Source organism: Heliangelus exortis, chromosome 14, assembly GCF_036169615.1.
Source record: "Heliangelus exortis chromosome 14, bHelExo1.hap1, whole genome shotgun sequence".
In the NCBI taxonomy this organism is placed as follows: domain Eukaryota; kingdom Metazoa; phylum Chordata; class Aves; order Apodiformes; family Trochilidae; genus Heliangelus; species Heliangelus exortis.
This window is the reverse complement of record NC_092435.1, coordinates 17,783,520-17,795,981: the sequence shown is the minus strand read 5'-3', so window position 1 is coordinate 17,795,981 and position 12,462 is coordinate 17,783,520. Positions and strand designations below refer to the sequence as shown.

The 12,462-nt window shown below is 53.4% G+C and overlaps 2 protein-coding genes across 2 annotated transcripts; one reads left to right on the top strand and one right to left on the bottom strand.

Annotated features, from left to right (window-relative positions):
* The first annotated feature begins 341 nt into the window (after positions 1-341).
* On the top strand, positions 342-4,459 carry CETN2 (centrin 2). Its single transcript, XM_071757761.1, has 5 exons — positions 342-407; positions 1,097-1,255; positions 1,502-1,630; positions 3,111-3,248; positions 3,698-4,459. Exons 1-5 carry the CDS (start codon positions 357-359, stop codon positions 3,785-3,787), a joined length of 567 nt encoding a protein of 188 aa, XP_071613862.1. The 5' UTR covers positions 342-356; the 3' UTR covers positions 3,788-4,459.
* Positions 4,460-5,120: 661 nt separating this feature from the next.
* Positions 5,121-11,306, bottom strand: LOC139802599 (glutamine amidotransferase-like class 1 domain-containing protein 3, mitochondrial). The gene is made up of 4 exons (XM_071757913.1): positions 11,157-11,306; positions 8,591-8,762; positions 7,418-7,619; positions 5,121-5,623 (listed from the first exon to the last, which is right to left on the bottom strand). The coding sequence occupies exons 1-4, from the start codon at positions 11,262-11,264 to the stop codon at positions 5,431-5,433; spliced, it is 675 nt and encodes a 224-aa protein (XP_071614014.1). The 5' UTR covers positions 11,265-11,306; the 3' UTR covers positions 5,121-5,430.
* Positions 11,307-12,462: the final 1,156 nt, after the last annotated feature.

Sequence of the window (12,462 nt, the reverse complement as noted above, 5' to 3'; positions counted from 1 at the left end):
CCTCACCCCTCACTCTCTCCCCTCTCCCTCTCCCTTCCCTCCCTTCCTGGCCCCGCCCCCTCTCTCTCTGGCCCCGCCCCGTCTCTCCCTCTCCACCAATCATCGCTCACGTTTCCCCAGACCCCGCCCACCCCACCTCTTCCCGCCCTGAGCCGAGCATCGCGCCAGCCTCCCGCCGCTCTCTGATTGGTCCCCTCCCTTCCTCCCCTCCAGCCAATCGGCTCAGGGTGCAGGGCGCCCCTCCCTTCCTGGCTCCGCCCCCTAGCCTGCTCTCAGCCAATCGCTATCCCCCCGCGCATCCTCTCCGCCAATCAGCAGCGGGCGTTGCCATGGCAGCGGCGTAGGGCCGGCAGCCAATGGGACGGGCGGATGTTGCGGCGGGGCCTGACAGGACCGGAGCCGCCATGGTGAGTGCGGCGCCGGCCGGGCCCGCTGCCCCCGCTCCGCCTGCAGCCCCGGGGCTGGGGGGCTCCCCCTGCCCTGCCCTCCGCTCCTCAGCTCCCCAGGGCCGCGGGAAGCCGCTTCCTCCCGCTCCGGGCAGAGCCTGGGGCTGGGGGTGGATCCGCAGCGCTGCGGGGCTGTGTGATGTGCACCCCCCCCCCCCCCAAAAAAAAAAATAATTTGGGAAATGTGGATAATTGGGCTCCTCTGGAAGTGCCGGGGCTCTGCCGCTCCCCAGCGGGCTGTGGGGCATTTCCCGAGAAGGGGAGGGATGGGAGCGGCTGAGGGAGGTGACACCATAGGGAGCAACTCTGGGTGCAGGGCCAGGGGCAGCCCCGGGGTCTCCTCCCCACACCCAGGGAACCAGGGAACCCTCCCTCCCACCGGCCCTGTGCCCGCTGCTCTCTCAGGGGTGAGCTCTGCACCCCAGGGATGTGCTCATCACCCCTCTTCAGTGCTTTGCACAAGCTCTGACCTTATCCCCGAGCCTCGCTGTTCTTCCTGTCATTTCCTCAGTTTTACTCAGTTTAACTCCTTCACCTCCAGCAGGGGCTGGCCCAGAGGTGGCCACCACCCCCCAGGCCTCAGTAGCCCTGCCCAGCCCCTGCACCCTGGGCCTGATCCCCTCTTTCTCTTGTGTTGTTGCCGTGCCCAGGCCTCCAGCTTCAAGAAGCCCTCCCTGGGATCCACATCTCAGAGGAAGAAAACGAATCCCAAGCTGGAGCTGACTGAGGAGCAGAAGCAGGAGATCCGGGAGGCTTTTGACCTCTTTGACACGGATGGCACTGGGAGCATTGATGTCAAGGAGCTCAAAGTAAGGATTTCCCTGGTCCTGCTGAGGTGATAAAAGTAACAGGGGCAAAACCACTTAAATTACCTTGAAGAGGAAAGGAGAGATTGTTTCCCCCAGCATAAAACGTTCTCAACAGGGAGATTTTTCTCTTTGTGACTCTCTCAGGGCCAGAATGGCTAAAACAAAGTTCAGCTTTCCTCTCCCCCCACTGTGGTTTTGTTCATAGTTTTGTATAATTTATGAATTTATTTTTTTTTTCCCATACAGGTGACCATGAGAGCACTTGGGTTTGAGCCTAAAAAAGAAGAGATCAAGAAAATGATATCTGACATTGATAAGGAAGGAACAGGAAAAATCAGCTTCAGTGACTTCCTGGTGGTGATGACTCAGAAGATGGTAGGTAAATCCTGCAGATCTGACTGAAAGCAATTTTGGGGATGGTTGAGCCCCTTTCACCTCCTTTTGGGTTTGGCAGAAGATGACAGCACTATTTTAGCCTTAAGAACAAAAGATGCCAAGGTTGGGAATGCAAGGCAGGGGCCAAAAAGAGGGGTAAAGCTGGAATAATGATGCCCTCAGCAGGTTCCCTGAACACTCAGGTTTGTGTTGGAAAAGTCTTAAAAATGTGCTGAGTAAAGGTGGGAGTTTAGCAGTGAAATCCCAAGGGGGGATTTAATATTTTTAATTGATGTTTAATCTCTTTATTGATGACTTAGATGGGGGGATTGAGTCCATCAGCAGCAAATTCACAGATGACACTGAGCTGGGGGGGAGTGAGGATCAGCTGGAAGGCAGGAGGGCTCTGCAGAGGGACCTGGACAGACTGGAGAGTTGGGCTGATCCCAACGGGATGAGGTTCAACACAACAACCCCATGGGGAGCTCCAGGCTGGGCACAGAGTGGCAGAAAGGGAGCTGGGAGTCTGGATTGCCAGGAAGCTGAAGAGGAGCCAGCAGTGTGCCCAGGTGGCCAAGAAGGCCAATGGCATCCTGGGCTGGCTCAGGAAGAGCGTGGCCAGCAGGTCCAGGGAAGGGATTCTGCCCCTGTGCTCAGCTCTGGGGAGGCCACAGCTTGAGTCCTGTGTCCAGTTCTGGGCCCCTCAGCTCAGGAAGGAGATTGAGGTGCTGGAGCAGGTCCAGAGAAGAGCAAGGAGGCTGGGAAGGGATCCAGCACAAGTCCTGTGAGGAAGGGCTGAGGGAGCTGGGGGTGTTGAGGCTGGAGAAGAGGAGGCTCAGGGGAGACCTCATCACTCTCTCCAACTCCCTGAAAGGAGGTTGGAGCCAGGGGGGGTTGGGCTGATATCAGTGGGACAAGAGGGCACGGACTAAAGAATTTTTTCCTAATATCCAACCTAAACCTCCCCTGGCAGAGCTTCAGCTCTGCCAGGGGAGGTTTAGGTTGGATATTAGGAAAGGATTTCTTTCTGGAGAGGGTGCTCAGCCATTGGAATGGGCTGCCCAGGGAAGGGGTGGATTCTCCATCCCTGGAGATATTTCAAAAGAGCCTGGATGTGGCACTCAGTGCCATGGGCTGGGAACCACGGGGGGAGTGGAGCAAGGGTTGGACTTGATGAGCTCTGAGGTCCCTTCCAACCCAGCCCATTCTAGGATTCCATGCCTGATCCTTGGAAATGCCAAGGATTCTTTCCCTGGCTGGAAAAGAAGGAAAATGCCCTGAAACCCTGAGGTCCAGGAGCACTGCTGGGGCTCTGCCTGCAGGTGGTGTTGGTGACCTGCTGCCTGGGCTGCTCTCAGGACACTTTCTCAGGCTTTTTATTGCTCCTCTTGTATCATTTGGACTCTCACCTACAACATCACCCCTGGTTTGTTGTTTGTGGTTTTTTTTTCCCCTTAACCTTACACTTGCTTCTTTTAAGGCTGAAAAAGATTCCAAGGAGGAAATCCTCAAAGCTTTCAAGCTCTTTGATGATGATGAAACTGGCAAAATCTCTTTCAAAAACCTCAAACGTGTCGCCAAAGAGCTGGGGGAGAACCTCACAGATGAGGAGCTGCAGGTTTGTAGCCACACCATGCCTGGTGCCTTTAAACACACCCAAACAGCACAGCCCAGTCCTGCCTCTGTCTGGAGAGCTGAGCCACCTCTGACTGGGAATCTCCTCCCCAGAGGGGGAAGGAAGCCTTCCCAGGGTCAGTTTTTAGGGCAAGGCAGCAGCTCTGGCTCAGCTGCTCTCCTCCAGCATCCTCTGGGATCTTGGCACCTGGGATCAGGGGAATCTGCCCCCTCTCTCCTGGCAGAAACAGAAGAGATTCTGTGAGTTTGGGGTTGGGAAATGGGTTCTGAGCATCTGTGGCTGCTGAAATTGCAGCAGAAGGATTCTCATCCTAAACCTGATGCTAATCCAGTCCTAACCCTGAGCTCAGCTGGGTCTGAATTCAAAGGTTTTCAAATTTGAATTCAAATTTCAATTTCAAATTCAAATTTCTGAATCCAAATGTTTTTCAGGAGATGATTGATGAAGCAGACAGAGATGGGGATGGGGAGGTGAACGAGCAGGAGTTCTTGAGGATCATGAAGAAAACCAGCCTGTACTGACAGCTTCTCTTGCACGTGTGCACACACCTTTGGCACGTGCCTCACTTTCTTACCATCTTTTCTTTTGAGACAGCAGAAAATATTAGGTCAGTGTTTTTGGTTTGTTTGTTTTTAAGTGGATGATCTTGTGTTTGTGAGCAGTTCCCAACTGCTGACCTGTTTACACGTGGCAACCTGGTTGCTTCTTTGTACTCCTGAGATGTTTTATGCTCTTTGGTTTGGAGACAAATCACACTTCTCAGTGAGAGTGTTTGGGTCCTTCTCTGGCTAAAAACTGGGTCAGATTATTCTGGTTTGGTAAAGAGGGGACTCAGAACCAGAGAGGTAAACCCATGTTTTCCAGCAGTTGAAGTTCTTGGCTTAATGTCTTGGTTTGGGCACAGCTGAACTCTTTATATGATGTATTTGTGGGGATCAGTTTTTTATACTCTGTGTTACAGTGATTGTCCCCTCCCACTTTTTTAATATGTTCTTTAAATTCAATTTAAAAAGTGAGTAAACAGCCTGCTGCAACTGAACTCACTGCTCTTGGCTTCACATGCTCCAGGCTTTCCAAAGAAGAAAAAAAAGTCACCTGTGGTGGTGCTGAAGGCACTTGATGTTTGCAGGAATGCTCAGTACTGGCTGCCCACACAAGCTTATATTTAAAATAAAGTTTCTTATTTTAAGCCATCAGGATTGTGGAATGAAGGGTGTTGCTGGTCACTTCTTCCCAAAGTGTTTTCCCTGCTCCCTGGCCAACCAGTAGCATGTCCTACACCAGAGTGAAAATCAACAAACGGAGGCAGAACTCAGCCTGTGTGAAGAGTTTCAGGTTTATTGTGTCCAGTTCTGGGCCCCTCAGTTCAAGAAGGACAGGGAAGTGCTTGAAAGAGTCCAGCGCAGAGCTACTGAGATGATTAAGGGAGTGGAACATCTCCCTTATGAGGAAAGGCTGAGGGAGCTGGGGCTCTTTAGTTTGGAGAAAAGGAGACTGAGGGGTGACCTCATCAATGTTTTCAAATATGTAAGGGGTGAGTGTCAGGGAGATGGAGTTAGGCTTTTCTCAGTGGTGACCAGTGATAGGACAAGGGGTAATGGGTGTAAATTGGAGCATAGGAGGTTCAAGTTGAATATCAGAAAAAATTTTTTTACTGTAAGGGTGACAGAGCCCTGGAACAGGCTGCCCAGGGGGGTTGTGGAGTCTCCTTCACTGGAGACATTCAAAACCCACCTGGACACGTTCCTAGGGGATGTACTCTAGGGGGCCCTGCTCTGGCAGGGGGGGTTGGACTAGATGATCTTTCCAGGTCCCTTCCAACCCCTAGGATTCTATGATTCTATGATTCTATGATTATTGAGGAGCAGAACCAGGTTCCCTCCTTTTTGCCCTTAATTCCTCCCTCCTGTGAGGCAGAGGCCTGGGGGGGGGCTGGAGGGAGGTGTGAGGGGTCTCAGGGACCCCGAGTCGGTCACCAGCCCTGAGCCAGGGAGCTCCTCAGGGCTGTGGGTTCCTGGTTCCCACCCCAGGAGGAGCTGCCACAACCCTCCCGTTGCTGCCCTCCCTCCTCAGCAGCCACCGGGGGAGCAGTGGGGAAGGAGAACTCCACCGGAGCGGCAGCCGAGGGGGGTGGGGAGGAGATTTTCTGGGGAGGTCCTGGAGGTCAGGCCAGTCTGAGCACTTCCTGCACCATCTTCCCGACGCCGTCGAAGATCTGGTGCAGGGGGGCAGAGCACATGAAGGCACTGGTGCTCACCAGCTTGTGCTGCACATCCACGTGGGTCTCGGTCACCTGGCTGTTGATGTGCTTGCAGCCAAGCTCCCTGATGCTCTCAGCTGTCTTGGCATAAGGCCACCTAGGAGAGGAGGGAAAGAGAGAAGGAGAGAGAGACAGAAAGAGAAGAAAGAGGAGAAAGAGGAGAAAGAAAGAAGAAAGAGAAGAAAGAGAAGAGAAGAAAGAGAAGAAAGAAAGAGAAGAGAGAGAGAAGAGAGAGAGAAGAGAGAGAGAAGAGAGAAAGAAGAGAGAAAGAGAAGAGAGAAAGAGAGAGAGAGAGATAGAGAAAAAGAGAGAGAAAGAGAGAAAGAGAAAGAGGGAAAGAGAAAGAGGGAAAGAGAAAGAGAGAAAGAGAAAGAGAGAAAGAGAAAGAGAAAGAGAAAGAGAGAAAGAGAAAGAGAGAAAGAGAAGAGAAGAGAGAAAGAGAAAGAGAGAAAGAGAAAGAAAGAGAAAGAGAGAAAGAGAAAGAGAGAAAGAAAGAGAGAAAGAAAGAGAGAAAGAAAGAAAGAAAGAAAGAAAGAAAGAAAGAAAGAAAGAAAGAAAGAAAGAAAGAAAGAAAGAAAGAAAGAAAGAAAGAAAGAAAGAAAGAAAGAAAAGAAAGAAAAGAAAGAAAGAAAAGAAAGAAAGAAAAGAAAGAAAGAAAAGAAAGAAAGAAAGAAAGAGAGGAAGAGAGAGAAAGAAAAAGAAAAAGAAAGGGGGGCAAAGGGGGGCAAAAAGAAAGAAAAAGAGAAAGAAAGAGAAAGAGAGAGAGAAAAAGAGAAAGAGAGAAAGAGAAAAGGCGAAAGAGAAGGAGAAAGAGAAAAGGAGAAGGAGATGAAAGGCTGTGTGGGGAATCTGTCGTGGCACAGGGAGGGATGGTCCCTGCAGGAAGCCTGCTCCAGGGGATCCGCATCCTTCTATCTCAGAGGAGTTTCTCAGGGACTAGAGAAGCAGGAAGAAGGACAAATTCCTCCTTTCCAGAAACCTGTCCGTCTCCCTGACTCCCTTCCTAATTTATTCCGTGGCGGTTCTTGCGGTCTCTTGTGCCCCCGGGTGGAGGAAACTGGGGAAAGGCAACTTGGAGTTGTCGTTTCACCCCGAGAAATCCGTGGAGGAGATGTGAGTGACAAGGGGGAGAGCAGAACCCCGGGACTGTTTCATTTATCCCCCCAGGTGAATTTAATAAAAGCCTGGTGTGGGTTATCGGCTCTGAGAAATAACCTTCAGCTACTGAGGAGACTTCAGCTGCTCAGGGGGATGTTCAGGGGGTGCTGGGAACACTGGGATGGGGGCAGTGCTGGTCCTGGGGTGTCCAGGAGGTGCTGGGAACACTGGGATGGGGACAGTGCTGGTCCTGGGGTGCTCAGGGGGTGCTGGCAGCACTGGGGTGGGGGCACTGCTGGTCCTGGGGTGTCCAGGGGGTGTTGGGTGGGGGGCAGTGCTGGTCCCGGGGTGTCCAGGAGGGTGCTGGGTGGGGGCAGTGCTGGTCCTGGGGTGCTCAGGGGGTGCTGGGAACACTGGGGTGGGGGCAGTGCTGGTCCTGGGGTGCTCAGGGGGTGCTGGGTGGGGGCAGTGCTGGTCCTGGGGTGTCCAGGGGGTGCTGGGTGGGGGGCACTGCTGGTCCTGGGGTGTCCAGGGGGTGCTGGGTGGGGGACAGTGGTGGTCCTGGGGTGCTCAGGGGGTGTTGGGTGGGGGCAGTGGTGGTCCTGGGGTGTCCAGGGGGTGCTGGGAGCACTGGGGTGGGGGCAGTGGTGGTCCTGGGGTGCTCAGGGGGTGCTGGGTGGGGGCAGTGGTGGTCCTGGGGTGCTCAGGGGGTGCTGGGAACACTGGGTGGGGGCAGTGGTGGTCCTGGGGTGCTCAGGGGGTGCTGTCCTGTCGGGGTTCTCTGGTTACTTACTTCTCACACTCGGTGTCGTGCCCCACAGTCAGCTCACAGCCCGGGAAGACTTTGGCTGCCAGCACTGGGGAGATGCAGCAGAGGCCAATGGGCTTCCTGGCAGCATGGAATGCCCTCAGCACATCCTCCACCTCCTTGCAGACGACGCAGTTCTTGCCTTGGGTGGCCCAAGTACTCAGGTTTTTAGCCACTCCGAAGCCTCCTGAGGACAGGGAACCAGGTCAGAGCAGGAAATGAGTTCTGCAGGGCAGGGTTTTCTCACTTAGCAGAATGGTGCCACGGAGTGGTGGCAATGCTTGCCATGTTGATAAAAGACCTCACAAGACTCAAGCTGGACTATTTATTGCAAGCTGACTCCCAGGAGAGGAGACACCAAAGCACCTTCCTTGCTTCCATACAGAGCTGAAGCATCCCCATGCTCTCAGAGCTTTGGTGAGTGCTCTGTGCCACCCATGAGCTCTCTCCTGAACGCCCTGGAACACGCTGACACCTTTTCCCTTAATCCTTGCTCCAGGCCTCATCCATCCCCACTGAAATGGTGCTCACAGCTTCACCACAGCTGCATTGCCAGGCTGCCCAAACTTTCCATTTCCGAGCCACCCACCCTCTTCTTCCCCTGGTAAGGAGGGAGGAGATGGTTCCACAGCCAGGACAAAAAGCTTGGTGGGTGGCACAGAGGGTAATTCCCCTGGTGGTTCTCTGCCCTCTCAGGATAAGCCCCACCAGTGCCAGCACAGAGGGAATCATAGAATCCTAGAATCCTAGGGGTTGGAAGGGACCTGGAAAGATCATCTAGTCCAACCCCCCCTGCCAGAGCAGGGCCCCCTAGAGTACATCCCCTAGGAACGTGTCCAGGTGGGTTTTGAATGTCTCCAGTGAAGGAGACTCCACAACCCCCCTGGGCAGCCTGTTCCAGGGCTCCGTCACCCTTACAGTAAAAAATTCCTTCTGATATTCAACTTGAACCTCCTATGCTCCAATTTACACCCATTACCCCTTGTCCTATCACTGGTCACCACTGAGAAAAGCCTAACTCCATCTCCCTGACACTCACCCCTTACATATTTGAAAACATTGATGAGCCCAGAAGTCTCCTTCCCCAGTGGCTCTGCACTGATCTCTCCAGCCCAGGCCTCCCGGGTGATCCCCAGCCTGTTCCCAAGCCCATCCCACCTGGTATGATGAGGGCATCCAGCCCCCGGACATCCAGCTTTGCCAGGTCCTTGATGTTCCCTCTGGCTATCCTGGCACTTTCCACCAGCACGCTGCGTTTCTCCTGCGTGGGTTGGCCTTTCACATGATCCACCACGTGCATCTGCTCCACGTCAGGAGCAAAAACCTCTGCCTGGAGAGGGAGGGGAAAGCTCTGTGAGCTGCAGGTGAAGGAGCAGGGGTGGTGAACCACGGTGCCTGAGTTACTTTGTTAGGGAAAAACTTGGCTGGTGAGAGGAGCTGAACTTCAGGCTCCCCTCTGTCTGGTAGTGGCATCAGAAAGGTGGTTGTCATAAAAGGAGAAAGAAAGCAAGAAAGGAAAAAAAGCAAGAAAGGAAAAAAAGCAAGAAAGGAAAAAAAGCAAGAAAGGAAAAAAAGCAAGAAAGGAAAAAAAGCAAGAAAGGAAAAAAAGCAAGAAAGGAAAAAAAGCAAGAAAGGAAAAAAAGCAAGAAAGGAAAAAAAGCAAGAAAGGAAAAAAGCAAGAAAGGAAAGGAAAGCAAGAAAGGAAAAAAAGCAAGAAAGGAAAGGAAAGCAAGAGGAAGAAAGCAAGGTCTTTGATAGCTTCTGTAGAGGAACATTTACCTCCTTAAAGGAAGGAGAGTGTTGTTAAGTGAAAGCCAGCTGGCCCACACTGCTTGTTCTGGTGCCTGAAGTGCTGGAGAAGGAGCAGGGGACTCCTTTCCTTCCTAGGAAAAGGAGGTGTCCCAAGGAAGAGCCATTGGTCAAGCCATTTCTTAGAGGTTTCCACCTGCATCCCAAGCAGCCACCCCCACAGGGGCAGCCCCAGCCCTGCCTCACCCCTCTGGGTGCTGCCTGCCCACCAGCCCTCCCTCAAAGACACGGCCTGGAGTTTCTGCTCCCCAGCCACTGCTTTCCCAAAGCCAGAGTAATTCTTCCTCTGGAAAAGGCCTCCCCTTCAGTCAGAGCTGCCCCAAGCCCACACGCAGCCAGGAAGAGCAGAGGGTGGCAAACAGATGGGTGAGAGAGTTTTTGGAACTGTACAAGCTTTGGAGTTCTGGGCCTCACACTTTCAGGAGGATGGGAAGGATGTCCAGAGGATGGCAGCAACACTGGTGAAAGGGTGGAAAGTGTGACTGGAGCAGGAGCTGAGGGCTCCAGGTTGGTCTGGTTTGGAGAGAAAGCTGAGGGGTGACTGCAGCTTCCTGAGGAGGGGACATGGGGATGGAGGAGCAGGACATGGGGATGGAGGAGCAGGACATGGAGATGGAGGAGCAGGACATGGGGATGGAGGAGCAGGACATGGGGATGGAGGAGCAGGACATGGGGATGGAGGAGCAGGACATGGGGATGGAGGAGCAGGACATGGGGATGGAGGAGCAGGACATGGGGATGGAGGAGCAGGACATGGAGATGGAGGAGCAGGACATGGGGATGGAGGAGCAGGACACGGAGGTGCTGAGTTCCTCTCCATGAGATCCAGTGACAGGACACATGGGAATGGCTCAAAGCTGCCCCAGGGGACATGAGGAAGCATTTCTTTACCAAGAGGGTGGTCAAACCCCAGAAAAGGCTTCCAAGAGAGGTGGTCAAAGCCTGTCAGTGATTTCAAAAGGCATTTGGACAACGTCCTTAGCACCATGCTGCAGCTTGGTCAGCCCTAAATGGATCATTGTAGATCCCTTCCAACTGAAGCAGTCTGCTCTATGCTATTCCATCCCATCCCATGCTATGCTGGTTGTCTCCTCAGGCATCATGACTGGAAAATAAAAGAAAGTTGGAGTGACACCCGGGTTTCCTCCACTGGAGGTCCCTGCTGATCAAGGGATGAGCACGGGACAGGGCAGTGGCTGGAGAGAAGCTGCAGCAGCTCCAGGAGAGGAGGAGGAGGAGAGGTAAAAAAATTACAGACAGAGGAGAAAAAAAGTTTGGAGAAGTTTCAGCATTAAGCCAAACATTGAATGCACCCTCTGAGGGCTTTGGAGCTGGGCGGGCTGGCTCTGCAGCTCATGGGCACCCCCGCTGGGCCTTTGGATTGAGGAGAGGAATTCTGCATCCCAGGAGAACAGCTCTGCCCCAGCACGGGGATGTGGGGCAAGGTTTCTCCCCCTCCTCTTCCAGCCACAAAGATGGGTGCTGTGTTAGACTGGCTGCCTGAGCATCATCTTTCTCTCTCATACTCCAGTGCAGCTCAGCAGAACTCGGCTGTGTTCAGTTCTCATCCTCAGGGCTTTAGAAAAGAGGAGTTTCCAACAGCCCAAACCAAGAGCAGTCCTTGAAACAGAAATAACAAAGCAGAGGAGAGGAAGCACAAGCCAAAAAGAACAGAGGGAAGTTTGTTTCTGGGTCTGGATGCTCTCCCCGTGGAGCCCCAAGGCAGTCCCAGCAGAGCAAAGCAGGGAGCAGGGAGTTTCCCACCCGGGACCTTTTGCTCTGCAGTGACCCCGGAGCAACAGGGAGCTTCTCCAGCTTGCTCCTTGGAGAGAAGCACCTTCTGCAAGAGAGACTGAGAAGCTGAGCAGGGGGAGAGGAGCCCTGGTGGGGCAGCAGCCTGCGAGGTGCCTCTTACCTCCGCCCCCTCCCTGCTGAGATGGACCAGGACAGCAGAAGATTCGTGGATCTCGCTCCCGTCGTACACCCCGCAGCCAGCCAGCACCACGGCCACCCTCTTCCCCATCCTGACAACCCGGGCAGGAGAGTCCCTGGAGAGCCCCAAATTGCTGTGGCTCTCTGCTCGCTGCCCAGAGGCTTTTATAGCTTGAGCCCTCCCCCAGGAGCGGGTGGGACCGGGAGGGCTGGGCTGGATTTTCTTACTGGCGAGAAGGTTTTATTTCCAGTGCCACGGGCAGGGCATGTAAATATTATTTGTTGCCTCAACTGGCTGCTCCCTTGCAGATCTCCTTCCCAGCACGTTGTCTCCAAAGCCTCCCCAGCTGACGTGACCACTTGGACACACCAGCTGTGTTTTTCCTTCTCAACTGTCCATTTTCCATTCTCTTACAAACTAAAGCACCAAAGTCTTTGCATGTAAGGTGGTAGCAAAGGCAGCCTGCCCAGAGAAGGTGTCCAAGCCAGTGCATTCCTTTCTGCCCCATTTTTTTCGAACCCTGCTCTGCATGGGCAACCTCGGTCTTTTAACACCAACATTTCCTTTCCCGACCTTAGATGTTCCTATCCTCATATCCCACCTCCGAAAAGCAGATGTTTCATGCTCAGCTGTAGCTTTTTCTTGGCTTTTGGGTCCTTTCCTTTTGCCAGGAAAGTGGTACCAGGAGCTGGCAGAGCCCCGGACTCTGTAGGGGCACTTGGCAGGAAGATTCAGAGCGTGTGATGGGGAAAACTCCTCTGCTCATGCAGGGATTTGGTCTTCCTTGCCCTTGGGATGCTGGATGGTGGATGGTGCTGGATGGTGGATGGTGCTGGATGGTGCTGGATGGTGGATGGTGCTGGATGGTGGATGGTGCTGGATGGTGGATGGTGCTGGATGGTGGATGGTGCTGCACTGCTGAAATAAGTGTGAGGCTGCCCTGCCACTCTCCAGAGGACAAAAAGCTCCATGCAGCACAGCAGAAGGATGTTTTTCAGGGGTTATTTAGACGAAATTTTCCTTGGGTCTCTGTGATATTTGGAAGAGACATGAAGTACAGCCTGTGGATAATGAAGCAGTGTTTTGGCACCCTGTTAGTCATCCCAGGCTTGAGGAGAGGAAGGTGCTCACTGCTGTGTGTGACCTCACTTCTTGCATGCAGCTCTCAAAACGAGTGGTGTGAGGCACTGCATGCTCTGAGCTGCTGCCTGGGCAAGCAGGAACAAACAACATGAGAAAAAGGACTCATCCAGCTAATCCAGCTTTCCCTTCCCCTTACCTTTGTTGC